We start from the raw sequence: 26,690 nt of genomic DNA, 5'->3' as shown, positions 1-26,690 counted from the left end.
GACAATATCGAGCTAATGGCTGCGAACTTCTAATCTATTTCATAAAACCACGTTCTATATTACATCGAACTAGGATTATTTTAGAAATCGATATGAAATTCAAAGTGTAAAAATGTCTAGTACTTTGAATGTTTTAAAAAATTATTCGAGATAAAGATGTATGGAACTACTGAAAATTACTTTAGATTCCTTTTATGTCCCATAAATTCCCATTTTTCCCGCGCTTTTTGAAAAATCGAAGATGGCGGAAAAACCTGTACGTTTGTGGCGCTCCCACCAGTTGGTGGCGGAACTTGGAACTAATTATAAACTTTTTTTAAGCAGCGGCATCTGGCGGCGACTTTGCGAACTAAACAAGAAGTTCTGGGTTTAGTTCCAATTTCCGCCACCACTACTTTTGGTGGTAACATGAATTCTAACAAATTGCACTTTTCTTATACTACTTAATCTTATTTTTAACGCGACTTTAACTGTATTTAGCAATTATTATTGCTTTATTAATGAAAAATATGGGATAGAGGAAGTGATAAACGTAATAATAATCGCTTATGTAACATTTAACTGTTTATTATTGAAAAAATTGTTAGACAATGTACAATTTACAACTGTATTTGTATAAAGTTAACAATAATTGTCTTAAATACTACTTATGTACTCGATTTTACAATATATTTATTATAATATATGCATTAACTCAGTAAAACACGGCTTAAATATTATTCAGACGTAGTGTAATTTACCCGTCGCAGATAAGTTCCACTTCTGAAACTGGTAGATGTTCCGTACGATCTTCAAAGCTTTGGCTGCATACAATAAATGTGCGTAATAAATTGCAGTATCCCTTGGCCACATTCAATCTGTTATTGTTACCTCTAGGTGACGGGAGAGTGGACGGTAGTGAAATGATTGAGTCACATGCGCTTGAAACAAGGTCTTTATTACGGTTGTCGTGTAACTCTCGAGTTTGGTTGGTTCTTGCTCGTGCAACTGTAGCAAATGAGCGCAGACTGACTAAAACTTCTGGGCTGAATGGATTTTATCCAAACGAGGTTCCGTTCATTGGCGTACGAATCCAATGTCCCTAAATAAACTACGCTATGCACATGTACTGTAGTACCACCGACTAGGTTCGGTGATGTTATATCATCACAGTTGTTACAACAATTTTATACATTAATATAAATCTTTACATTCCGTTCACGTTCTTGCTTATTGCAATACATGTCCAAATGAACCAATCACGTCGCGGAGAATTTGAATTTGAATGCGAGTTAAGCAATTATAATTTTGAGTGACAGTTGCGATCCGTCGAGCGGTATGTGACAAGGCTCGATAGCGTGTATAACAATTTAAGAACGGAGTAGCCTATTATTACAATTTTCATGCTTCGTTTAAAACACCAGTGAAGAAAACATGTCTGAGAGCGTCAAGGTGGGAATTAAAGTGAGACCCTTGATCGAATGTGAAAAAAACAAGAATTTGCCGATACAATGGATCGTACAAGGAAATTCCATTGTTTCTTTAGATCCAGAGACGATAAAAAGGGGGGATAGTGAATTTCATTTCGGTATGTCTTAATAATTCTAAATCAGATCCCAATAATATTTTTACTCGTCGAACATTTTATTGCGACGAAATATAACCTACTTTTCGGCTGTATCATGTGACGTATCTGCCGAACTGTAAATGAAATAAGTAAACAAACATTCGTTACAAGTTATCGTTGTTTGATCGAAATGCAATTGTTTTTTGCGCCATATTATGTTACGACAAAAGATGATTTCGTAATTCACTAATTAATAATGAATATTTAGTATGTAATATGCGTATAGATAAATATCACAATAATACGTGATATGTTTGTTATATTATCGGTTCAAGCCATGAGTAGGCAACGGATGATCATGCGAGTATAGGCTTTTGTAAACAAATTTATAGGAATTAAACGCAACCAGGAATTTGTTTATTTTATTTAAGGTTCTATTGACTTGTAAATGAAATTATCATCTCATTATAGTTTATCAACCTTTTGATTATATTAAATTTTAAACAGTTAAGTATGCTATGAATGCATAAAATCCGCAGTCTAGTTATACGTTACTTTAATTTTACAGAAATAACATTTTTCAAGAAAAATCATATCACCTATCCAAGGTGAATGAATAAATTAAAGTCGATTATTGATTATGAAGGAAAATATTTATAACAGACTAACATTAATTATAAATTGTCCTAGAACAGAATAAATTAAAAACAGAAAAATGACATTTTTTATGATTTAAAATAAAATTTTTAATCTATTTTTTTTACTGAAAAGTTCAATTCACCATAAGTTAATAAAAGTATTCTGTACTTATATAAGTAAATCAGTGTAAGATTTTATTAATTCTGAATACTTTGTTTCTAGATTATATTTTTGATTTGGATGCAACCAGTTCTAATGTATTCGATAGTATTGTAAAACCTATTGTTATTGCCACAGTAAATGGTTTTAATGGAACAGTATTTTCTTATGGACAGTGTAGTTCTGGTAAGACACATACTATGATAGGGAATTCAGGTGAACTTGGGATAATACCACTAAGTATAATGTACATGTTTAAGACTATCTCTAATACTATTGAACGAGAATTTTTGTTAAGGTTTGCACTTGTTTATATTCATCATATAAACTATTGTATTTCAACATGAAAATGTAAAAATCTTCATACTTTTCAGGGTATCTTACTTAGAAGTACAGAATGAAACAATAAATGACCTGTTGAATAAGGATGGAATTGAATTAAAATTTCATAAAGATAATGAGCATGCAACTGTTGATTGTAAAGAAGAAATTGCAAACACTTCGGATAAAATGTTATCTATAATGAAGAAAGGAATTAAAATTAGAAAAACAAGAGAAACTGATAGGAATGACAGTATTAGTGGTCATAGTATATTTCGAATTGTAAGATTGTGTAAGATTTATTTTATTTTAAATAGTTGGTATCTTAATGTAATAGGTTTACAACCTTTTCAGACAATTGAAAGTCGTGAAATTAGTGGAGAATCAAAAAGTATTGTGCAAGTATCACAGTTAAATTTAGTAGATCTTGCTGGTTTTGAAAGTGCACGTGAAATTGCTGGTATTCAAGAACCGCAACAGACTGATAAGTCTCTTTCTATGTTTGAATCCATAATTGTACAGCTAAGTCAGTCACAAAATGAGCAACGAGACATTAATGTTCGCCACAGTAAATTAACTGAGCTCTTACAGTCGTCATTAGGTGGTAATTCTTTAACAGCCATAATATGCACAATAATACCTGTTGCTTCAAAAGAAACTTACTTTACTCTATCGTTAGTATTTTATTACTATAATATTATTCATGCATCTGTACCATTTTTATTTTAAATATATTATTGATTTCCTGTTAGGTTTGCACGTCAAGCTAAAAACGTTAAAAACAAGCCAAGAAAGAACAAAGTTTCATCTGATGCACCATTCCTAATACGTTATTCAGAACAGTTAACTAAGCTTCAAACAGAGCTACAGGTTTGTTTTTTACATTTTTTCTAATGTATTGATAATACTGCTAGATTTTTGTATAATAATTACCACATTTTATATTCAATACGTTTCATCAGAGAATAAAAAATGGAAAGTCACCCATAGAAGTAGGAAGTATAGAACCTAAATGGCAAGAGAACTATCAAATTAATCACTTACTAGAAGAACGTGTCAGGTTGCTAAAGACTCAAATTATTTCTGGATGTAATGCTAATTATGCAGAACCGGTTAAATGTAAATCTCGACGAAGACAAAGTTGGTGTAATCCTGGAACATTCAAATCACATTTGCCCGTGTTCCAAACTAAAACTGGTTTACCAACGATAAAAGAAATGTCACCTGAAAAACCACAGAGAAAAAGCAACATGCAATCGATTGCTGTCACAAATCAGAGTAAATTAACCATGTTGCACAGCCTTTTTATCAGAAACACTTGCATAGTGCAATTGTTTATCAATTATTTTTGTTTTCAGCATTTCAGACAGGTTTTACTGACTTTGAATTAGACTTAATTGAATGTAATGAAGGTTCTGAAGTTAAAGAAAATGGTATAAGTCTTGGTGAGATGGAATTTACAAATAATGTACTTACAGAAGAAACTGAAGGTAATAACTCCTGTATGACACCAGAAAAACAAGATTCGTCGGTACAAACTTCAAGGTATTTATTTTTCATTAGGGATGACAATATTTTTGTTAGAAATTTAATGTAACTCAATAATTGTAACAGCAATCAAGGCTCTCCTAGCACACCAAAAAATGTTTTAAGGAAATATATTTGTGATTTGACCCAAGATCTTATTGAACTTCGTGAGTTTACAACTTTAGAGAAACAATTAATGTGTGGAGAAGGTCATTGCAACTCACCTGTAAGTGTAATCAACTTTTACGTATAAGATATTTTAATCTTTTCAGCGACATTGTATGATGTTATATCTATTTCCAAGAATCTAGACGAGCACACTGCAGAAGAGTCTGCTTCATCCAGCTTTAAACAAAACGAACTTTTTGAGTATTCCTCAAATGTGGCAATACAGTTGGAAGAAGAAAAAGTAAAGTTAGCAGAGGAACTTGAATTAAAAATTCAAGAACTAGATGAAATAAAAAACGACATTCAAGGATTTAAGTTAGATGTAGAAAAGTTGCAGAATACTATTTTTTTGTTAACAAATGAAAACATGGAAATGTCAACGAAACTGACCGCCGAGAAGGAACGTTCGAAACAGATTGAATTCAATCTTCAGCGAACAATTGACGAACTTTACGCTCGCATTTCAAAAGTTACGGACGAAAAAATTTCTTTGGAAAGTGACGTAATGGTTCTGAATGATCAGCTACAGTCTCTTCGATTAAAGACATTAGAAGTGTATAGTGACGAGCAGATGCTTGTAAAATATCAGAATAAAATTGATGCATTGAAAACAGAGAACATTGAATCGACTGCTATCATCGCAGAAAAAAATAAGGAACTTGAAAGCATTAAAGAAAGTAAGTCGCTGTTATACGACCATGAATGTATCTACAAAGATAAGACTGCGCTTCTTACGGAAGAAAAGGCCAGCTTGGTATTGGAAAATAACGAACTTTCGACCGATTTAATAGACAAGATTGAGGAGAATGACATGTTAAGAGAAGAATGCGACATTCTGAAGAATAAAATATCAATAACGGAACAACATGTGAATGCTGACGAAAACGATGTGGAACAATTGAGATCGGAGAATAAACTTCTGAAAGCTGAGATAATGGAATTGAAGATTAAAGTAACAATGTTGTCGGACGAAAATGTCAGGTTTTCCAATAATTTGTTAGAGACTATGGAAGATCTTGATCATTCACGCAATGAAAAGTTGGCTAACAATTCATTGCATTCATCTAGCGTATTTGACAATACTATTAAAAAAAATAAGTCTGCGAAAGAAATATTGCTAGAAAACAACAATGAAACCTTAGCGGACAAAGTTACAATGTTACAGGACAAAGTTGATCACTTAACGCGTTTAAACAAAAAGTTGAGCGAGTTAAAGTTATCCTCCTGCAGTCAATGCGTTCATTTGAAGAGTTTGAACGATAGTCGTCGCGTACTCAAGCTCGAAGCAAAAGCTCTGAACTGTAAACTGTATGAGTTGCAGAAGAAATTCGATCAGAAATGCGCCGATACCGAAGCATTGAAACAGAAAGCCAATCAAGAACTAAATTTAAGCTTTGTCGATGCATCTTTGAATGCTAGTTTCGCGGATGGACTAAACGTGAGCTTTGTCGAGGAGAAGGTTCAGCACTTGCATAACGAATTGCAAATACTAAAAGACGACCGCGAAAAACTGTCGGTGATGTACAGAGAAAAATGTGACGAGCTTGAAAAGCTCCACGATGAAGTAGGCGAATCAACGAATGTAGACTCTAAGTCAAAGAAACATGTAGTTAAACACGAGAGCAGGATTCAACAGATCCAACAGAGTATTGACCAAGTGAGGGATGATATCGACGAATTGAAGAAAAATAGTACAAACTTTACTTCTGTGTTTAATAAATTTAGAACAGAAAAAGCAAGTTTATTGGATGAGATAAATGCATTAAGACATATGAATGAGAAGCTGCAACAAAAAGTGTCGGACACTGAGATATCGGCAGCCACAGCTACAGAGAAGGCACATATTCTAGAAACTGAATTATTAAGTATGAGCAAAGAGATTGAAGAGTACACTCTGAAAGAGAAAGTAATAAGGGGCGAAAAATTAACGTTAGAAGTAGAACTGGAAGACCTAAAAGCTGAAAAAGAAAATAAGGATATATGCATTACCGCACTACACAAAACCATAGATGATTTAAATGAATGTATTTCTTCTCTGAAGAATGAATTAGATTTAATGACAAGTCAGAGAAACGAGTTAACTGTTTCCACAGAAACCACTGAACGTAAATACACAGATGAACTAGAACTGTTGAAGAAACAATTTCAGGAATTGGAGAAAGAAAAGAAACAGTGCATAGACACAGAGAAACGTGCAACCTTATGGGCCAAGGAGTTGGAAGCGGATGTAAACAAGCTACAAACGGATTTAGCAAGGCAAGAATGTCTCTATAAAGAGCTGCAAGGCAAAGTTTCTCAACTGGAAGGCCTCTTAGAAGAGAGTGAAAACGATAAGGAAATCCTGAAGCAACAATTGCAAACACTCGAAGTTCAGTTAACTGATTCTAAGGATAATTTAGCAGTTAAATATAAAACAGAGTTTGAGTCTATAACAAGAAAATTTGAAGAATATACGAAAGAATCGGAGATCAAATTAAAGAAAATTAACGAAACATTAAACAAGTATGTCGACGAAAATGATAATTTAACACAAGAGCTTGCAAAACTCCGGGACATTGAATTGAAATTCCAAGATATGAAAGAAAAGAACGAACATGTATTTATCGAGGAGAAAACTTTAGCCAATGAAAATGAGAAATTAAAGGAGGAATTAAATACTGTTCGAGAATGTATGATGAAAGAATTGAAGTCGTTCAAGAGTAAAGTAAATTCAGTGGATTACTTAAGTAAGACTGCAAATGAAATTTTCATAATCTTTTTGCAAACCCTTATGTCTAAAGAAGAAGAAGTAATTAAAACCATGAGGGAATTATTTGAAAAGGACAAACAAAAACTGGTAGATGAAAAAAGGCAGAGTGCTGACGCAAAGAAACGTGTGACATCGTGGGCCAAGGAATTGGAAATGGAAACTGAAAAATTACAAATGGATTTGACGAAACGAGAGACCATGTATAAACAACAACAAGATAAGATTTATCATCTGGAGTATGTTTTGAGGGATGCAAACTACGAGAAGGAGACACTTAAAGAAAAGGTAGAAACACTTGAAGTTGACTTTAACAATTTGCAAGCAGAGTTTGACAAGCAAAGTAAAGTGGACATTCGGCAGGAAGAAGCGATCTCCGTTGCCCAGAAAAGAGAAAAGGCAGTACAAGAGGACTTTAAAAAGAGAGAAATCGAACTTCAATTTAAAGTAAGATCTGAGAAAGAGATTTATGAGAAGAGAATAGACGAACTTGTATACGCTATAGAATCCTACAAGACAAAAAATATGGAATTAAAGGGTAATATTGAAGGACTCGAAGTTAATGAAAAACAGTTGAAGAATATTATAGAAGCAAATGCATCTGAATTGAAGGCAAATAGTCAGACTATACATAAACTGAACATTGAATTGGAACAACTTACAGAAGCCTATAACGAAGTGAATCATGAAGTAGAGCAAAAGACATCACACATCGAAGAAATCAAAGCGCTCTTGAAAAGTAAATGTGATAAGATATCCGAATATAAAGCCAAGCTTGATACTGTTGTACCGGATTACGAAATACTAAAGGACCAGGTGAAAGAGAGAAAAGCAAATATAGAACGGTACAAGGAAGAAATAGGAGAACTAAAGATGGAGAAAGAAAAACAAATAGCAATGATTAAGGATAATTTAAATTCAGAGGAAATAAAAAATGTTGGTTTAAACAAGCAATTACACGAACTGAATAATAAAAACATAGCTTTAGCGGAGGAACTAGATACCCTGAAAGAAAAATATGAAGAGTTGCAACATGCAAATGCAAAACTGGAGAGGAAGATTAGGAACAGTACAAGTAAGGTGAAAGCAGAAGCAGACATGGAAGATTTGAGAGATGTAAACAAAAGATTACAAAATAATTTGGAGGGAGCAAGTAATCGTATAACTGAACTTCAGGATAGTAAGAATAAAATTTTAAAAGAGTTAGTGAACTTGAAGGGTCAATACGAATTATTGTCACAAGAAAACATGGAAATTAAGAAAACATTGGCATCATACAAATCTAGACAGAGTATACCAAATTCTTCTCAGGATGATGGCAGATACGACGCGCTTCTTCAAGAAAAAAATAAAATTGCATTAGAATTAGAAGACAAAAAGTTATTATTAAAGCAAAAAGAGAAAGAAGTTAGAGAACATGTGAGTCGTGTACAAGATTTAACTGTGAAAAATAAAGAATTTGATGAATATTTGCGAGACCATGCTACAGTTATACGTGAACGTGAGGCGGAGATTTCACAATTGAAGGATAAATTATACGTTCATCAAATAGAAAATAAATTGGTTCACGAGTTGGAGGAAAAATTAAACATCCTTCGAGAGGAAAATAAGAAACTTCAGGAAGAACTTGAAATGCTTAAAACGAGACCGCAAGTGGACATGAAGCAAATAGACGATATAAAGTTGCATAATGAGAAAGTTTTCCACTCGTTGAGAAAAGAGATTTCGGAATTACAAGCGAAACTGAATGAATACGAGAATAAGTTGGAACTGAAGAGTAACAGTAGTTGTTCAAGATCAACTAGCCCAGCCTTCGATATTACTAGAAGAAGACATAGCAGAAATAAGATTTTTAATGAAAAGAGACAAATAGAAAATCTAACATGTGAAATAGATGTCGATGAAAGTGACGAAATCTGTCAAATGTTGCGAAAGAAGATTCAAGAATTAGAATTGCAGATAGTTTCAAAAAATGGACAAATAGCAACATTAGAGATTCAAATTCAAAGTGAAAACTTTCCTTACCAACAAAAGTGTAAAGAATTGGAAGAACATCTTTGTTATTCTTTTATTTTTGACAGAATGCAGAACTTCGTTCTGAAGTAAAAAAACTTCAAAAAGCTATGTATGATATTAACGCATGGGAATGTGATACATGCAGAAAATGGAGGACAAACAGAAGAGATCAATACTGTCAAACGTCACCAAATAATGCATCACAATTATTTACATTAAATAATGAAGTAGGTGATATAAGTAAAAGTACGAGGTGCATTCCATTCTTAATTAATATTAATTGAATCATTATCATAGGGTCATTTAAAGATAATAAAACTGGAAAAAGAGAAGGCATTGATGAAGGACGTGTGCCGGTTGCGATGTCGACGAATAAAAGAACTTGAAGATAAAGTACAGGAACTTTCAAAAGGAAAATGTAACGACCAGTATACTCGTTCTGGATTATTCGATAAACAGTTTCATTCGGAGAACAATATGAAACCGTGAGAAACATAATATTCAGTATTTTTGAAATAGTTTCTATTAGTGTTATTGCTTAGTGATATTAGGTAACTGAACTGCATATATTTGCTTTTAAAATCCAGTGATATTTATTGTACTATATTTACCAAAGTGTTAGACATATAATTGCAAGTAGTAAGGTATAAATTGATGGGAAATGATTGCTCTACTTATATGCTGAGGACCATTTTCATAGAATTAATAATTACTTGTATATTCTGCAGAAAAAATATGCATGCCATGCTTGGAATTTGCATGTTCATGCTTTATTAGTGATTGTACTTTTGTTTGCTTTGCTTTTTAAAATGTTAAACTTTCTGTATTTACATGTTCGACGATTAATATTTTCTACAGAACAATGAAAGAGAACGTTCCAGCTAATTTATTGGAGCTTAACAAGCCTTTAGCATATAGAAGAAACCTATGGAACAATTATTAGCAAAAAATGTTCGCGTCTTCCAGATGAACAAATTAATACTATATAACATAGCTACCAAGTATTCTTAGATATAAAGAGTTCGGTGTTTAAGTATTACATTCATTCCTCCTTTTTTTTACAGATTGTAAATAGCAGTATATTATCATTAAGAATATTTATATATTTGCGGAATTCTATTTTTGTACTTCCTTATGATAATGTAAATAACTGTATCATTGAATTTTATACTTCTTATGACGTTAAAGATGGCGATACGTGTATCAGTCTCCTTCACGCCAGCTTTATAATTATATGTAAAGTTTGTGATTTTGGAAAATATTCACGAAACAATTGTATAAACATTGATACATAATGAAATGTGCCATACCTTAATTGTTTTTCTGATATTTGATTTCATTTACGTAAATTGTTTAATTGTGACATATCAAATTAGAAAAATGTGTTAGAATTCAAATGCGTTACAAACATAGTTAATCAAGATTGTTAAATATCAATTCATTTCTTAAAATGCAAACAATTTATTTTCAGCACATGTCTGATATTGCAATTCCTTTCAATAAAGTGCTCTGTACTAAACATAATAGTGTTTTATATTAAATTAGAATAAATAACAATGGTTATGAACGTTATCTTGTAAAAAATATGCAAAATTAAAATTATTCAACATACAGAATATTTTAAATTATCTGATTATCCTGCAGGTATGTTCGAAAATATATTACCGATTTACTAGAAAAATTACCTAATTCCCTACTTCAGAAAATTGAGGTTGAATACGTATTAGTGCCTCTAAGAGAAAGCTTTCTATCTTTACAATTTCAATTACGGAATTAAATTTATTATGAATTAACGTGTAATATAAAAAATTATTGATAATCTGCATACATAACTTTATAAAATAAACTGTATAAGGAAATTCAGTTATCTTTCTGTTGTTGTCTGCCCTGATTCTACGAAAGATAGTTAACCTATGTGATCCGTAGAATTGCGGTCTGTTGTTTACAGTGAACGAAAACAACATAAATCTGTTTCATAGTATAAAAAGTAAATTAAATACCAAAAATGGATTTCCAAAATCGCCCGGGAGGTAAAACTGGCGGTGGAGGTGTTGCTTCCTGGTCAGAAAGCAACAGGGACAGAAGAGAACGTTTACGACAACTTGCGTTAGAAACTATCGACTTAAACAAAGATCCGTATTTTATGAAAAATCACTTAGGATCTTACGAATGTAAACTGTGTTTGACGCTTCATAACAACGAGGGTAGTTATTTGGCCCATACACAAGGTAAAAAGCACCAAGCCAACTTAGCTAGAAGAGCTGCTAAAGAAGCAAAGGAAGCACCGCAAACACTTGCACCTGAAAAGCCCCGAGTGGAACCTAAGAAATTCGTAAAAATTGGAAGACCGGGTTACAGAGTAACTAAACAGCGCGATCCAGAATCTGGGCAACAAAGTTTATTGTTCCAAGTTGATTATCCGGAAGTCGCAGACAATGTAATTCCACGGCACAGGTTTATGTCAGCATATGAACAGAGAGTTGAACCTCCTGACCGTAAATGGCAATACTTGTTATTTGCAGCAGAACCTTATGAAACTATAGCTTTTAAGGTAAACTAAAGACAAAATTTAAATGTATCGTTGGTGGAGCAAGTGTAGTGATTTGGTGTCTTTTCAAATGGCCCTCTAAGCAGTCTTTTGTATTGCATATACTTCTATATGTAGAGATTCCATCTCACTGTCTGAAAGTGATCTGACACTTACAAAGCCATAAGTATTAGAGTCTAAGACTTTATTACATAAATCACAATTTAATCCTTTATCTAACATGACTTGGTAAAAAATATCTAAACACAATTATTTTAAGTCAAATATTTCATAATTCCGAATCTTCAGCATTAAGAAATGTTTGTATTAAGTACTTAAAGATCACTGCATACATTTCAACAGCAATATATAGCCTTCAAAAAACATTGTTTAGCAGTGTTACCTTCTAAAATGTTCTGTGTTTATTTTTTAGGTACCTAGTAGAGAAGTTGAAAAAGCAGAAGGAAAGTTTTGGACACATTGGAACAAAGATACCAAACAGTTTTTCCTACAGTTTGCATTTAAGAATGAAAAACCATCAGTTGGTAAAGTGCCTCCACCCCCTGTACCTTTAATACGACCTGGATTAGGGCCACCAATGGTACCTGTACCACCACCACCGAGACCACCAATGTTTAATCCAGTGCCTCCACCACCAGCACTTCTAGCCACAGGCATGCAAATACCACCCCCACCTCCACATCTAGCATAATAACAATATAAATCCAATCTGTACATTTTTCCTAAACAAGGAGAGTATCTTTTATTTCTAATGTATTATTTTAATGAGTATCTTGTGTATAAAATATGAAAATGTACTGCCGTTGTATTATTATAATGAATCCCTACAACTTCATGTGTAAAAATAATCTTTCAATTTTATATTTTTCACCCTTGAACGACAATGTTTGGCTCTAATTTCACTCGAGTTTCTAATAATTTTTTCTAATTTAAACTAATAGTTTTCTTTAAACATTAAACCCGGTAAAGACATTACTTAAAGAAATAAATTTCGAAATGGATGTTAAAAAAAATATGAAGGGATGCCAACGGACCTAGGTATTAAGTTCCAGCGGTGCCAAAATTCCCTACCGTAACAACAATGTGACGTCATACAGAATACATTAATACGACTTGTCCACACCATGGTATTACTACTACTAATGAAAGTACGACATCGCGTCCTACTTATATATGTACTCTCTCTACTACACCCTATTACGTCACTTTGTCCCCACGTGGTCATGTTTTCCCTACTCCTGGTAACGTTACTAATACTTGGCCGTAATGTCTATTTTTCGAAAGTCAAAGTATGGATGTTAAAGCAAGTTAACAAGTCTCATAGATATTCTATTTTTTTTTTTGGTTGTTTAAATTTTATTAAGAATATAAACACAGGAGAATGTACAGCAAGTTGTTCCGCCGAGATCTCGATACCTGAAATAAACAGAAACATGCTTGTTAGACATATTGAAAAACATCAAAACATTACTGAAGAAAAGTAAAATTTCATCAGGATTTTATTAGAACAATCTACACGGTTTTAAGTGTTGTACGCACTTTTCTGTCCGCCCGTTCATACTATCATCATATTAATATTCAAGTAACTAATTAAAAATATGCATTAAAAAAAATACCTGCATATTTAAGCAGAGAGGACACAAGCACCCCCAACAGCCTTGATTTTGTCTTCTGCCAATTTACTGAAGAATTTGGCTTTAACAATAACTGGTTGTTTAGGAAGACGACCTTTTCCTAGCAGTTTGTAGTATCCCTATTAAAAAAAAAAAAATTAAATAACATGAATAAGAACATAAACTTAAATGTGCTTACAAAATGAATGTGTAATTTCAAACTCACTGCTTTTACAAGGTCAATTACTGGTACTTTGGTCTGTGAGTCCTTATACTTAAGCCTCTGTTGTTCTGAGACCAGTGTCCATAATTTGTCCAAATTTAAAGAAGGACACCACTTTGTGTTACGTCTCAAATGGTAATTTCGCATACCAAGCTGTAAATGGAAATATAGCACATGTATTTACATCTTATATTAAATATTATACATTATATATCTATGTATGTAATCAGAATAGAAAGTACATTCAAAGTAATTCAGTTCGCCAGTGAAATATATCCTATCATCATATCAATAAAATGAATGCATGAATGAATGAAAGTGAAACAAGTGTATTTACCTTTCCAAAGTAACCAGGGTGATATTTGTCAAAGTTGATACGATGATGGTGAAGACCACCAGCATTACCACGACCACCAGGATGTTTCCTGTGTTTACCTGAAATAAAACAAATATATTTCGTATTAATCAATTTTGTTCTATAGCATATTTAATGACGACAAGACACAAAATATTGTCATCGTACCTATGCGACCATGACCATGGCTGACGTGACCACGGAGCTTCCTGGTCTTCTTCTTGTGTGTGGACTGATCAGAAAAAAGGAAAGAAATTATAAACATTAGTTAATACATAACAAAGATTAAGAAAATAACAAAATAGTAATTTATTATGTAGGTTATGTTTGAATATGAATGCAACACCATAAGGTTAGGAATATTTACAATCAATATGTGATTATTTATTTGAAAAGAAAAATAATTCTAAGAAATTATATAGTGAAACATTAAGAAAATCGTAATCAGAACTATGAGTTCATTTTCATTCGGATGCTTTCAATAACTCTCGATTAGTAAAAAAGAATTTAAATATCACTCACTCACCATCTTGGCTGCGATGTGAAGAAAGAAGACCAGTGATTCCGGTGTTTCCTTCGCGAAAGTTGTGAACTTTTACCTAGATGGCGCGTGTGCGCTTAATCACGAATCAAATATTTCTGAAGTGACGGGAAGTACTTGTGCTTCCTTGGAATCAGATTCATCACTAAAATCTTTTGCATCGGTATTATTTAATAACAATTGTTACCAACACTGCACAATTTGTAAATAGTATTTAAATTTTTAATTAAATGAACACTAAAGGGCATTGTCGTACCAACTAGTGACAAGGTTATGTACTACTAATTGGAAAGTAGCTTGAGCATTTTGCCGTAGATGTCGTCATATGTATTTTTTTTATCATTGTTCACCATATACCCTCACGAGCAAACTCGGCTTCCGCTAAGGGAAAAAGTGGCGTTGAGAAGAGCCTCCTAAAATTTGGTATCGGGAATTATTGAAATTCATGCCAAATTAACATTTGATTTAACATTTATTTCAGTAGTTGAAATAAATTTATCAAGTGGTAGAAGGCCTTTACGTATACATTTCTTTTTCTCCTAGAGGAAGCCGAGTTTGCTCGTGAGGGGGACTCCCAGCCCACCTTTCAAATAATTACGTTGAACACGAGAACGAAGGATCAGTGGGGAGAGCTGCGTATGATTGCAAACCGTTAATTTATCAGTTTCTGGAAATTTGGCTCTCTGTAGCCCCGAAATGTTTAATTATCGAGCTTTTACTGTAGCTGAGCTCGAGTGGGTTTGAATGTAATTTTCGAATTCACCGTTCTGGTAACGTAGAGGTCGCTAAAATTACAGGGTACCGTTCAGTGCCGTTACAAACTTCTGGGTAAAGTTACTTTCTCATTGATCCAATCGTTTCGATTGGTTGAATGATAGGGAATCTAATAAGTTGTACACCGTTTCATTGATAGTAACTATGATAGCGGAATGATTCGAAGATGTAATCAGTAATCGCAGCGTGCGGGAAAGCAAATCTGTCAACTGCAGAATTCTATTCATTATTTTGAAGTAGAAAATTGAAGGTGACATCAAATAATTATTGTAATGATTCTTTATTTTGTAAAATAAATTCTACTAAGTGTAATTATATTAACAAATTTTATATGAAAATATTCCCCTGCATACATAGGTTAATCTGTTATTCTATGCAATGATAAGATCATATTGAAGCGCTTACAATAAAATCGTATAGCATACATTAATAATTTGTTTTATTGAATAATCATGGCAAGTGAGAGTATAGACCTAGATCAAGATTTAGCTCAAAGACTTCTAGTCGAAGGTGCTACACTAGTTGTATTAAATGTACCAAGTGGCACAGAACTAGGAATTGATTTAAAATCTTGGAACACAGCAGATACTTTTAAAGGCATCAAAATGATCCCACCAGGATTTCACTATGTTCATTATAGGTAATTATATACAATTGAATACTTTTTTTAACATTATATTTATGTACTTTCGTTGAAGCGCTGTAAATGAATTTGGAGAATCAGCACCCAAAATTGGTTTTCTTCATACATTTACAAAATCAGAATTTGTAGTCAAACGGTGGGATGCAAAAGCAGAAGATCTTAGTTCAGAAGGTATAGTAATATCTACTATATGCACATGTTGATTAACTGAAATACTGTAGAAACAAGTTTGAATTTCTTTTCTAAAGCTGTATCAGATGAAACAGTCCAAAGGTTGAAAGATAACTTAAAAGATTTAGATAGATATCTGGGATGTTATCCTTATGATGTATGGAAGCAATGGAAAGACTTAACAAATCACATTAGTCCTACCTTGGTTGAACGTTGTTCACCTCTGTGTGGGTCTGTAGAAGAACATTATAAGTCATTAGTCTGCAGTATTTATGTATTTTTTAATATAGTGTAAATTTATATACCTTATTTTAGGTTTGTTCAGTCAGCCTTAGAGTTAGAGCATTGTAGTGATGCAATGAGACCAAGGGGTGGGGTGTCAAGTCCAAAAAGAAAGAGGAGTGGAATTACTGTAGAAGAAAAGGAAGAAGAGTTGCTTCCTGATTTGAAACCTAAGCCAGGCACAGAGCTTCGGTTGTCTAAAGTACCCAATAAAAATTATCCAGATGGAGCATCGCCAAGTGAGATCACAAAGCATTCCCTTGATTCCAGCTATGCACTAGAAACACTTCTCAAGGAGTTACCACAGTAAGATTAGAAGTCACTGTCTTTTTATACACTTGTACATAGTGTAAAGATGTCTTGATTAATCTTTTCTAGACCTATGGAGATTATTGGTGAAATGCAGCTGGCATTTGTTTGTTTCTTGGTCGGACAAAGTCTTGATGCATTTGAACATTGGAAGAAACTTGTATCGTTTATCTGCGGTGCTGATTCTGCGATACCACAGCGACGTGGCATCTACATGGAATTTATGAAAGCGTTAGAGATCCAATTAACGCACGTACCCGAGGAAATACTTTGCGACATTGTAGCTAACAACAATTTCGTTTACTACAATTTACGCAAACTTTTTGCAAATATTGAGGCTAATTCAGATATAGATGGTCGGTTGAAGTGTCACGCCTCGCGATTCCGCAGTCGATTATCGACCAAGTTCTCGTGGGATTTTTCTAATTTACAAGATGATAGTGACGATGACGCGCCTGTAGTTGTATCTTTGGAATAAGGATCTGAATATATGTATATGTACAATACGAATGAAGATCAACGATACTCAATAGAAATGATACACAACACAATATGTACATACTTGTTTCTTGTATATTTATACTTTTATTAAGAGTAGGTAAATAAGTACATTGTAACGTATAAATAAAATTAAATTTATTAATATCGTATACTGTATATTATGAATATTACATTACACTTATATTATGTTCTATTTCGGATGTGTTTAATTAAATGCAATAGTACTCAATAAATAATCAGTTTCGGTCAATCACAATAAAATGTTATACACTCTCAAGTTTCATTCTTCCAATTTAGTGTAGTTTAACGAAGACGCTGAAACAATTAATTTACAATATTTAATTTAATGCCCATTACTTCATGAAATGAAGTTTAGTATTTAAATACTCACTGGGTGAGGTGGACGTGGAGGGGGAATATACACTGGTCGCGACGGTTTTGCGGGATTAGGTTCCGGATCTGCTTCACGACGAAGACGCTGAAGAAAAGAATTGACCATATGTAATACAGCATACTTATAATTGTTTGTTAAGTAAACTTTGTTAGTACTGACACTGACGAGGTATAAGAATAGACTTTTCATCTTATGGGAATTAGTGGCCCACCTAAACTGTAGTACCGACACCTTAAAAAGTCTGTGATTATTGCGACCTCCACGTTATGAGAACGGTAAATTTGCGGTGGGTAGTGACACTAAAATGGAAATGGGGCGATATCGCCCCAAAAAAGTGGGCCGACAAAATACATTGGATGAAATGTTTACTCCTATACCTCGTTTGTGGCAATGAATACTTACGGGGTGAGGTGGTCGTGGAGGAGGAACATATACTGGTCGGTATGCAGGTTCAGGTTCGGCGTCTGCTTCACGACGAAGACGCTGAAAAATATGAATAGAATTTTTAAATACAATATTCTTTAAAATATGTGTTTTAAAAAAATTAATTATATTCTGTAAATACTTACAGGGTGAGGTGGTCGTGGAGGGGGAACATATATCGGTCGCGATGGTTTTGCGGGTTCAGGCTCCGGATCTGCTTCACGACGAAGACGCTGAAAAATATGAGTGGAAGTTTTAATACAATATTCTGTAAAATATGTATTTCAATAAAATTGATTATATGTTGTAAATATTTACAGGGTGAGGCGGTCGTGGAGGGGGAATATACACTGGTCGTGACGGTTTTGCAGGTTCAGGTTCCGGTTTAGCTTCACGTGCAACGCGCTATAATAGATATCAATAGTTTTATGTAATTAAGTCTGTATCTATATTAATAGTCTGTCTTTGTGGTTTATGTACAATTATATAGAATACGGAAAATTAGTTTTACCGGATTGGCTAGTTCTAGTATTTCGTCGATAACTCTGCTGTTTCCATCTGCCATCGCCGCACCGACGATGGCCAAAATTGTTAGGGCCACAAATGTCTTCATGACTATATTGTGTCTCATCCACCAATATGTGTTATTTGTATTCCTGTTGAAGCAATTAATTATTTGTTACTTGCTGTTGACAGTATATTTGCTGGGATAGAATGGTATGTATTAATTATTTATCTAAGTTAAATAAATTTTAAATTTGATCGCATGGCCAATATTTGTTAAGTAAGTCACTTAGTAAAATTTGTAATTTACAACTTACCAATAATGTCTGCTAAGTGGATAGTTCTGCAGATTAGAAGATACTGATGTCTGATGCGTTCTACAGCAGCGTATTTATACGGAACGTTCGACATCGCTTTATCCCCGAGAAAGTTCAAGGTCCTCAGGCACTTGCTTGGGAACCACCGTCTACGCGACACAAATATATGATAAGTCATCTGTTTTATTGATACTCTATCATCTCTTTCCTCGTGCAAAGACATTTTTCGGTTACATTTTATTTTTGTATACAGTGTGTTGTAGAATGTTATAAATAATAATTTATTCATTGTATTTTTAAGGATTACAGTTACACCTTGACAACTTCTGCATATTTTCTATATATTATTTTATAGAATTATATATAATTTTATAGAATGTTTCTTAGAAGGGTGTCTTCTTTCACAATTTTCTTTTTCAGGGCCTGTCGGGGTCTGAGAGCAACAAAGTCAGTTTTTCTCGGGGTTGAAACTGGGCTTCTAATGTACCACTGTCTTTTTGAAGAAAAACCTATTGGTTTGATCATTTCTGGCATTCTATTATTTTTTAATGTTTTAAATAATAAATTATTTTCTTCTATTTCTTCACTGTCACCAAATTTTCGAATTTTCACCAAGCCTTTTGCGCACAGCATGATGAAATGTTAAGACGTATAATAAGTAATACTACGTAAATTTTTGAAAAATTTTCACAAGTAAGAATCTCAATCATACCATTTAGTATCAACAATTAATATTAATTTAATATTGCAAGAGAAAACAGCTGAAAACGGAAACAGGCAGCCCCATTACGGAATGCATAACTTTAAACGTGTTTATTTTAAAAAGTCGTTTTCGTACATTAGCCTCTTTCTACCAGAGTACGTTGTATATCTATTTATACTATAAAAAATGTTTAAACAAAAATTTTGTAATAATGAAAATTCAGATTGAATATTTGAATTGAAATTCTACTGTAAAATCAATTTTTACTCAGATTTTTATGTAACTGAGTAGACAGTTTTTATAATAATATTAAAATTCATGAAAATATTTGCGAAGAGATAGGTCATTCACACTACACGTCGTGTTAATTAGGAATTCAGTTTGATGCGAATGTTTGCGGGTCGCTGGGGAAGCACCGCTGCGTATACGAATAATAAAACAAAGACGCACGCGACTTTCCTCATTGGATTGCATAACTTTAAACGCGTTTATCGTAAAAAGTCGTTTTAGCACGTTAGCCTTTTTTTACCAGAGCACATCGTATATCTATTTATGTGATAAAAAAGGTTTAAACAAAAATTTTGTAGTAATGACAATTCAGATTCAAAATTTGAATTGAAATTCTTCCATAAAATCAAATTTTACTCAGATTTTTATCTTACTGAGTAGACAGTTTGTATAGTAATATTAAAATTGATGAAAATTTGCGAAGAGGTGGGTCATTCACACTATACGCTGCGTCAATTACGAATTCAGTGTGAAAGTTCGCGGGTCGCTCGGGAATCACCGCAGCAAATATGAATAATAAAACAAAGACGCACGCAACTTTCCTGGATTCCCCTCGATGTTTGAACTAGCGAATCAATAACATGCCATAGATTTGCAACATATTTCCTTATTTACATTCGTACGACTAACTCCATCTTCTATTTGCGTGCCCGTTCCAGTGTTACAGTTTATAATCTTCTGAATACTAATAATAACGCTGTAATCATTAAAAATAAATTATAATCGCTGATATGTTATTCCACATTCTTTACTAATATTTCTAAGTGATAAATGTAATTAATATAATAATGGAAAAAAATAATGTTTCCGCCCGGGATCGAACCGGGGACCTTCCGCGTGTTAGGCGGATGTGATAACCACTACACCACGGAAACCGTTGGAACAAACTCTTTAAAATTGAGAAATGTAGTCCTATCCAGTAATTTAAAAACATGTAATTTCGTAATGTAAATTTTCACATTAAACATTTATAAAAAATATTAAAATCTGTAGACTGTGGATGTTTACCTAAATATAAGGTTTGATGGATTATTTTACAAAAAACGTAATGCAAGAAAAATTTATTTATTTCATTAAGGGTCCTATTAACCCAGCAAAGAAATAACAATCAAATTTACTAAACTTCTACTACGAAATTTATATGTAACAATGAACTTTTGTCGAAGCAATTTATTCCAAAACGGTCATATCTATGCATACATATGTATATGTATGTATTGTATGTATACATATATAATCCAGTACAAAGAAGTATAAATAGTACAATCAGATTAATACTTGAAAACAGGAAACTTCTTATATCTATCCAATAAAATTTTATTTGTATGTAATAAAAATATAAAGTTGTGTTTCTAACAGGTAGAAGTAAGTAGAAACACGGCCTTGCTTTATTTCCAAACATTCTTTTATTTTATACAAATTAACGTACTTATATAGTAACTCAATTTCTGTTTAATACAACTTATTTAGGAACAGCTTGCACGCTATTTTCAAGGGCTCGTTTCTCCTCCGACAGCAGCGTCACTTTTTCTTCGTATTTTTCCCGAAGATCTCGGAAAAGACCTAGCTGCGTTTCGTATTCCTCCTTCAGATCCGCGTTCAGTTTCACCGCGTTGTCCAGTTTATTTATTATAGTAGTATAACGACCCCGTTCTTCGGAGATCTGCCCTTCCATGTCCTCAACTTCTTTCTATATTATTTTACAAACAAAAATATTTACTTCCACAAACTTTAGGTTGGTTTCGATTAAACCAATTATACAAGACAATTATGATGGGTGGGAATGACGTTGATACACTATCGCCCTGCACAAAAATATTTACAAATCGTAGGAGAACAAGTTGGACGCTTTCTTTGTTAATAGTGGAGGTAGCTAAACGGTTAGTCGACTGATGTAATAGGAATAGATCCTGATTCTCTTCTAACCATCTACTCAGCCCTTTATCAACTAAATATTCAAGTAACAGATTAACCAGTTTACAATTTTTCTAATTCAGACATTTTACCTGCAGCTGTTTAACTTCCAGGTTGCGGATTTGCAAAAGACTCCTTGTGAGAGTTTCGACTTCTTTTAGCGAAGCCACTTGACTATTCAATGCGCTGATTTGTTTCTCCTGATTGCAGACAACACGGATTCGGTCCTCTAATTGCAACGAGGTCTGGATCAGCTTAGCCTTTAATTGATCCACCATACGTCGAAGCAAGACTTCCTCGCCTTCGCCCTTTAACAAGGCATCGTATGACGCTTGCAGCGCGCCTAGCTTCTTTTCAGTAATTTCTAGCTTTTTACGATAGGTATCTCGTTCCACGATCGCTTTCTGTAAACGGAGAATGACAATGTTAAAAATTCACTACTGCAATCGAACTTAGCTATGATTTGAATAAAATATAGAACTAATTTTCCATATTTTCTTTCTTCATTTCATTTTTATCCAGATTCTCACCTTGACTTCGTCTTTTAAATTTGATACTGTAGATTCGTCGCTGCCGGTTTTCGAATTATCGTCAGCAAGCGATTTGTCCTTTGGCACAGGCGCTTGATCGCCGATTTCTACGTCGGGTTTCTGAGCTGTGTTAGTGTTTTTTTGAAGATCCGTCTCGGAACAGATGTCTCCAGCGCCTATAAACGACTGCTCTTGAAGTTCAGCAACCTTTGACTATAAACAGAATATAACAAATTACGATACTAATAATAAATATTTTGTATATTTTTAAAATATCTAAGTAATATCAGTATTTTATATGCCTTTATAAGATCCTAGTTAAAATTACCGGCTCTTCATTTTGTTTGCATTCAGAAATCGCCACAGCATCATCCGTTGTATTCTTCGCAGTCTCGGTTGCTGGAGTTTCGCATTCCATTGTAACTCCGTTTGTCGGTACGTCTCCATTCCTAATCTCAGATATGTTTACTTCCTTCTGAGGTGTTGGCCCGACGGTTTCATTTATCGTGTCTTGTGCAATCTTTGGTTCTGTCGTTTGCGGAATTGCAGTTTGTTCCTCGACAACAGGGGCGACAATATTTTCGGTATCACTGGAAATTACGTTCGCCACGGTGGTCGGTTGATCAGGCTTCGCCGCCTCATCTTGATTAGTGTCTGATTTAGGTGTCTCCATGTCAGACATTTTTATCTGGAAGAAATGTCACTCTTATAATAGAACACGAATCGGAACAAACGAACAGCGGTGGCGTTCTTTCGAAAATTTCAATCTACAATGGATTATAAACTTCACGAATACTTCCGTTCGAATCTATTTTTTAATATAGTGGTTCACTCGAAAAGTTCGTAGAGTTTTCGGGAGTAGAATTGAGGTTCTTTGTACAATCTATTCCCGTTTTTCGAAAATTTTGAATACATTTTTGAATCCTTTGTTAGTTTTCAAAGTTCCGTCTTATTGTAGAATGTACCGGTGACTTGAACGAATGGTTATCCGACAATAAACGTTCTGATAAATAGGGTAGATGATGTAAAATGGCGTAAAAGTTCCTAATAGAAATAACGCGGTTACTTTTACACGTTTAATGTAGCATAAGGGATATGCACTTTGTACTCGACGATGTTTTTGTTTTTTTGTATTTCTCACAAAAAAAAAAACGAGAAATCAAAGAGTAACTTGCACAGTGGATACATTTGAAATGTTAATCGAAGACAATATAAAACGCTATGAACTTTTCAATCAGCGGAATAAAACCGATCAAAGCGTCGTTTGGTGTACTGAAAAGTTAGTTAAATAATGTCGACGAACTAAATTTTTTCGTATTAAACGAAGCAACGCGGAATACTTCGGCACGTTGTGCTGTATAAACACCAAAAATCAAATTTCGAATTACCAAAAAGGAGAAAGCAACGCTTGTCGCAAAACGATGTTTCTTTTGAACGTGATTGATACTTTCACGCGAACCAACTGGATATCCAGAACTAACCGAAAGTCCGATGTATTTTTGGACATTCTACGGCTCATTCTATTTTAAACTATCGTAGACGTGCGCCAGTCGAACGACCAGCAAACTAAAAATCGTAGCCCATCAGGAACAAAAATTTCATGTTCAAATTATCGTTTCTCTGACGATTAAAAATGTTATCGATTTACGGAGTCGATGTATGTAACAGAATATGATCGTGTAGAATCCTGTGGATAATTTAATTTCAAAATATCATGCAACACGAGCTCTCCGGTCGAGTTTGTATGAATGAATGTAAATGTAATCAAGAAAGGTATTGAGGGAGAATTGATGTATTAAATATTAATAGAAATTGCTCGTATTGAAGATAAAATAGTTATATATTGCATTTGTTTCATTCGTATCGTTTCTCTTTCGCGAAAATTGTTCGATATGCGGTTTGAGAATGAAGATCGATTAACGTAGTCACGTTGCTCACAGTGTCGTGCTCGAAACATTTCGTACCTCGGCGTGGGAGGTATTTCGTATAAATTACATGGTAAATGCAGAAAAAAATGTTATCATTGCGTGGAGGACAATCTTTTTTATGGATATTGTGTAAACTCCAGAATTGTTATTGACATGTTGACCGATGGTGCACGAGGATTATGTACATAACCTCATATTATGTATTTTCACGTAGCATTACTCATAAAAATGTATTGTCATTATGTCATAAATACTATTTCTGATTATGATTGTATTTTTTATTATATCATAATGAGTTTTACTTTTCATTATTTTACAGATAATTAATTAAGGTATGGAAGAATACGGAAGAGAACCATGCCCCTGGCGTATAATAGATGACTGTGGGGGTGCATTTACAATGGGTGCAATTGGTGGTGCTGTCTTTCAAAGTATCAAAGGCTTCCGCAATGCACCCAGTGGAATAAACAAACGTTTTCTGGGAAGTTTAATGGCTATTAAACAGCGATCTCCAATTATCGCTGGAAATTTTGCAGTGTGGGGTGGTATGTTTTCCACAATAGATTGTACATTGGTTCACATTAGGAAAAAGGAAGATCCGTGGAACTCTATTATCAGTGGAGCAGCAACTGGGGGTATATTAGCAGCAAGAAATGGTTTACCAGCTATGGCTGGTAGTGCTATTATTGGTGGAGTATTACTGGCTTTAATTGAAGGTGTAGCAATATTTTTTACACGTATGTCTGCAGAACAGTTCAAACCTCCCTCCTTCACAGACGATCCACAATTTGCATCGCCACCACATGGCAATCCATCGTAAAGCATGTATAAATATTTTAGACACATTTCAAATTACGCAACTAATTAAGTACAAATGTTTCATATTGAATGAAACAGTAGTAGTTGGAAGCTATTCGATCACCAGTATATCAAATTTGTATAGACAATTTGAACCTCTGATTTAAGAAATAATAATAGTTCGTTTTTTATGTAATGTTGTTCCTTTCTTTACTTTTATTGAACTATTGACACAAGTGAGATAGTGCAGGACTCATATGTTGAGTCATCGGTCTTAAATGTATTAAAAGACAAACTGAAACTAATGATACCTAAATATAATATATATTGGTAAAATAAATGACAATATATTATCATTGGATTTTATTCTTTTGTAGAAAGGTAAGCTTTAAGAATTATAGAGTTAATTAAGTTATCACTAATAATACATATATACAAGGTATAGCACATATAATATTCAGGACTATCACATATCTTCATCTTCTTCTTCTTCTTGAAAGTATTTAAGAGCTGATGCTATAGACAAATCCAAAGATTTATTTGATGTATCTTGTTCCGTTTCATGATTTGATTCATGTGACGGAGACTTCTCTTCTGACTCTTTCATTGATTTATTCATCATTCCAAGTAAATGAAGTTGTTCCACCTTGAAAATGTTTTTTGAAAAAGTTGCAGAATGGGTAACAATCGTATTACAAATGAAGTACTCACCTGCAGTCTATGTACTTGGCTATCAATTTTCGTCAATAGTTTTACCAAAAATTCCTTTTCTTGCTTCAAATCTCTTTGAAAAGCGAGCAATTCATTTGCACCCACTTTTATGTCAGAAATTTTCAAATCGTTATCCATCTTCAACAATTTTATTTTAAGTTTTACGAACTTATTACGTTTGGCACTATGTAAGTGAACGCAGATATATATGTCTCATGAGTCGCATTTTTGGTTCCCAACGAAACAGACAGTTTCTTTCAGAATTTTTTCGTGAATAATACCCATATAATGTATAATTATAGTCTTTATCCAATTTCATAGAATATTAACTCAAGAAACTTCGAAAAATTCATTTCGCATAATGTATAACGCGTTATTTGTAGGTTCTGTTGTTTTGATCAGCATACAGTATTGCCAACTTAACCTGCTGATAACTTCAGGTTTTTTCATTCCGTAATTCAGTTTATAAGGTTTGTCAGCCTACATTTCATTATTTAAATTTAAATACATATATCACATTGAAGTTTATTTTAATTGGGATAGGATTCAGAAGTGTGCTTCATACAGTAATATAATAATACTTTATTCTTTCTACAGAATTCTACGTAAAACTACAGTTTAATCACAATTTATCGTAATTGAATTTATTTAGGTACAGGATTCTTTAATGGATCACAATATAATCCATATAACTATGTGATTAATTAATTTATAAACTTTCGAGTGGTCGAGTTAAGTTAAATAGAATCAACACGAATCTTAGCTTTCAAACACAGTTTCATTATACAGTATTTAGTATCTTATTTAGTTTTTGATTTGTAAATGACTACCTATAAAAGATTAAAACCTTTTTGCTTTTTACTTAGTTTTTGTTTTATCTTTATGTTTAATTACTGTATAATGTATGATATACATTGTCATCGACATAAGATTTGTGTTAGATTTTATGTACATATACATACAGAATATATTCAAATTGGGAGCACAACTACTGTTATCATGCTACCATTATAGAACAGTTATGATTTGTTATCATGAATGCCACAATTTATGAAGTTCATTAGTCTTAGTTAATACGATCACACTAACATGCGACCC

General features: G+C 33.4%; 8 protein-coding genes and 1 non-coding gene across 9 annotated transcripts; 4 read left to right on the top strand and 5 right to left on the bottom strand.

Moving 5' to 3' along the window:
* Positions 1–1,340: 1,340 nt before the first annotated feature.
* Positions 1,341–9,611, top strand: LOC107185286 (centromere-associated protein E-like). Its single transcript, XM_015572944.1, is given in 11 exon segments — positions 1,341–1,567; positions 2,408–2,642; positions 2,719–2,947; positions 3,020–3,339; positions 3,418–3,535; positions 3,628–3,943; positions 4,024–4,210; positions 4,280–4,418; positions 4,497–9,161; positions 9,164–9,349; positions 9,420–9,611. Coding segments are annotated over 11 exon segments (6,741 nt in total). The 5' UTR covers positions 1,341–1,413.
* Positions 9,612–11,034: 1,423 nt separating this feature from the next.
* Positions 11,035–12,467, top strand: LOC107185315 (splicing factor 3A subunit 2). Its single transcript, XM_015572975.1, has 2 exons — positions 11,035–11,673; positions 12,083–12,467. Exons 1-2 carry the CDS (start codon positions 11,128–11,130, stop codon positions 12,359–12,361), a joined length of 825 nt encoding a protein of 274 aa, XP_015428461.1. The 5' UTR covers positions 11,035–11,127; the 3' UTR covers positions 12,362–12,467.
* Positions 12,468–12,997: 530 nt separating this feature from the next.
* Positions 12,998–14,472, bottom strand: LOC107185298 (60S ribosomal protein L27a). Its single transcript, XM_015572959.1, has 6 exons — positions 14,388–14,472; positions 14,030–14,093; positions 13,844–13,941; positions 13,510–13,659; positions 13,287–13,423; positions 12,998–13,086 (listed from the first exon to the last, which is right to left on the bottom strand). The coding sequence occupies exons 1-5, from the start codon at positions 14,388–14,390 to the stop codon at positions 13,295–13,297; spliced, it is 444 nt and encodes a 147-aa protein (XP_015428445.1). The 5' UTR covers positions 14,391–14,472; the 3' UTR covers positions 12,998–13,086; positions 13,287–13,294.
* A 1,077-nt stretch (positions 14,473–15,549) lies between these two features.
* On the top strand, positions 15,550–17,122 carry LOC107185327 (protein AAR2 homolog). Its single transcript, XM_015572990.1, has 5 exons — positions 15,550–15,816; positions 15,875–15,990; positions 16,068–16,221; positions 16,306–16,578; positions 16,651–17,122. Exons 1-5 carry the CDS (start codon positions 15,629–15,631, stop codon positions 17,057–17,059), a joined length of 1,140 nt encoding a protein of 379 aa, XP_015428476.1. The 5' UTR covers positions 15,550–15,628; the 3' UTR covers positions 17,060–17,122.
* A 78-nt stretch (positions 17,123–17,200) lies between these two features.
* LOC107185285 (apidaecins type 22-like) lies at positions 17,201–18,943 on the bottom strand. The gene is made up of 8 exons (XM_015572943.1): positions 18,867–18,943; positions 18,721–18,780; positions 18,411–18,555; positions 18,218–18,304; positions 18,046–18,132; positions 17,879–17,959; positions 17,474–17,560; positions 17,201–17,397 (listed from the first exon to the last, which is right to left on the bottom strand). Exons 1-8 carry the CDS (start codon positions 18,941–18,943, stop codon positions 17,386–17,388), a joined length of 636 nt encoding a protein of 211 aa, XP_015428429.1. The 3' UTR covers positions 17,201–17,385.
* A 1,570-nt stretch (positions 18,944–20,513) lies between these two features.
* Positions 20,514–20,586, bottom strand: Trnav-aac. Its single transcript has one exon. It is a non-coding gene; the product is annotated as a tRNA-Val (tRNA).
* A 587-nt stretch (positions 20,587–21,173) lies between these two features.
* On the bottom strand, positions 21,174–22,573 carry LOC107185284 (low molecular weight neuronal intermediate filament). The gene is made up of 4 exons (XM_015572942.1): positions 22,484–22,573; positions 22,156–22,368; positions 21,718–22,029; positions 21,174–21,401 (listed from the first exon to the last, which is right to left on the bottom strand). The coding sequence occupies exons 1-4, from the start codon at positions 22,571–22,573 to the stop codon at positions 21,174–21,176; spliced, it is 843 nt and encodes a 280-aa protein (XP_015428428.1).
* A 1,503-nt stretch (positions 22,574–24,076) lies between these two features.
* LOC107185310 (mitochondrial import inner membrane translocase subunit Tim17-B) lies at positions 24,077–25,157 on the top strand. Its single transcript, XM_015572970.1, has 2 exons — positions 24,077–24,153; positions 24,403–25,157. Exon 2 carries the CDS (start codon positions 24,418–24,420, stop codon positions 24,901–24,903), a length of 486 nt encoding a protein of 161 aa, XP_015428456.1. The 5' UTR covers positions 24,077–24,153; positions 24,403–24,417; the 3' UTR covers positions 24,904–25,157.
* A 190-nt stretch (positions 25,158–25,347) lies between these two features.
* On the bottom strand, positions 25,348–25,730 carry LOC107185282. The gene is made up of 2 exons (XM_015572941.1): positions 25,593–25,730; positions 25,348–25,527 (listed from the first exon to the last, which is right to left on the bottom strand). The coding sequence occupies exons 1-2, from the start codon at positions 25,728–25,730 to the stop codon at positions 25,348–25,350; spliced, it is 318 nt and encodes a 105-aa protein (XP_015428427.1).
* Positions 25,731–26,690: the final 960 nt, after the last annotated feature.

This window comes from Dufourea novaeangliae, unplaced genomic scaffold (genome assembly GCF_001272555.1).
Source record: "Dufourea novaeangliae isolate 0120121106 unplaced genomic scaffold, ASM127255v1 scaffold60, whole genome shotgun sequence".
Classification (NCBI taxonomy): domain Eukaryota; kingdom Metazoa; phylum Arthropoda; class Insecta; order Hymenoptera; family Halictidae; genus Dufourea; species Dufourea novaeangliae.
The sequence above is the reverse complement of the archived record's forward strand: the minus strand, read 5'-3'. Positions and strand labels throughout refer to the sequence as shown.

Bases quoted from the DNA above. Each gene is read 5' to 3' on its own strand.
- LOC107185282 (XM_015572941.1), bottom strand. From the start codon at position 25,730: ATGGATAACGATTTGAAAATTTCTGACATAAAAGTGGGTGCAAATGAA. The intron at 25,528-25,592 runs GTGAGTACTTCA...AACATTTTCAAG, and splicing joins GCCAAGTACATAGACTGCAG to GTGGAACAACTTCATTTACT.
- LOC107185298 (XM_015572959.1), bottom strand. The intron at 13,660-13,843 runs GTAAATACACTT...TTCCATTTACAG, and splicing joins ACCCTGGTTACTTTGGAAAG to CTTGGTATGCGAAATTACCA. The intron at 13,424-13,509 runs GTGAGTTTGAAA...TTTTTTTAATAG, and splicing joins TAATTGACCTTGTAAAAGCA to GGATACTACAAACTGCTAGG.
- LOC107185284 (XM_015572942.1), bottom strand. From the start codon at position 22,573: ATGGAATGCGAAACTCCAGCAACCGAGACTGCGAAGAATACAACGGAT. The intron at 22,369-22,483 runs GTAATTTTAACT...TTCTGTTTATAG, and splicing joins GCAAACAAAATGAAGAGCCG to TCAAAGGTTGCTGAACTTCA. The intron at 21,402-21,717 runs GTAAAATGTCTG...AAAATAATATAG, and splicing joins TGGAAGTTAAACAGCTGCAG to AAAGAAGTTGAGGACATGGA.
- LOC107185327 (XM_015572990.1), top strand. From the start codon at position 15,629: ATGGCAAGTGAGAGTATAGACCTAGATCAAGATTTAGCTCAAAGACTT. The intron at 15,817-15,874 runs GTAATTATATAC...CTTTCGTTGAAG, and splicing joins TTTCACTATGTTCATTATAG to CGCTGTAAATGAATTTGGAG. The intron at 15,991-16,067 runs GTATAGTAATAT...TCTTTTCTAAAG, and splicing joins AGAAGATCTTAGTTCAGAAG to CTGTATCAGATGAAACAGTC.
- LOC107185310 (XM_015572970.1), top strand. From the start codon at position 24,418: ATGGAAGAATACGGAAGAGAACCATGCCCCTGGCGTATAATAGATGAC.
- LOC107185285 (XM_015572943.1), bottom strand. From the start codon at position 18,943: ATGTCTTTGCACGAGGAAAGAGATGATAGAGTATCAATAAAACAGATG. The intron at 18,556-18,720 runs GTAAGTTGTAAA...TTGCTTCAACAG, and splicing joins CCACTTAGCAGACATTATTG to GAATACAAATAACACATATT. The intron at 17,960-18,045 runs GTAAGTATTTAC...CATATTTTTCAG, and splicing joins CTCCACGACCACCTCACCCT to CGTCTTCGTCGTGAAGCAGA.
- LOC107185315 (XM_015572975.1), top strand. From the start codon at position 11,128: ATGGATTTCCAAAATCGCCCGGGAGGTAAAACTGGCGGTGGAGGTGTT. The intron at 11,674-12,082 runs GTAAACTAAAGA...TTTATTTTTTAG, and splicing joins ATGAAACTATAGCTTTTAAG to GTACCTAGTAGAGAAGTTGA.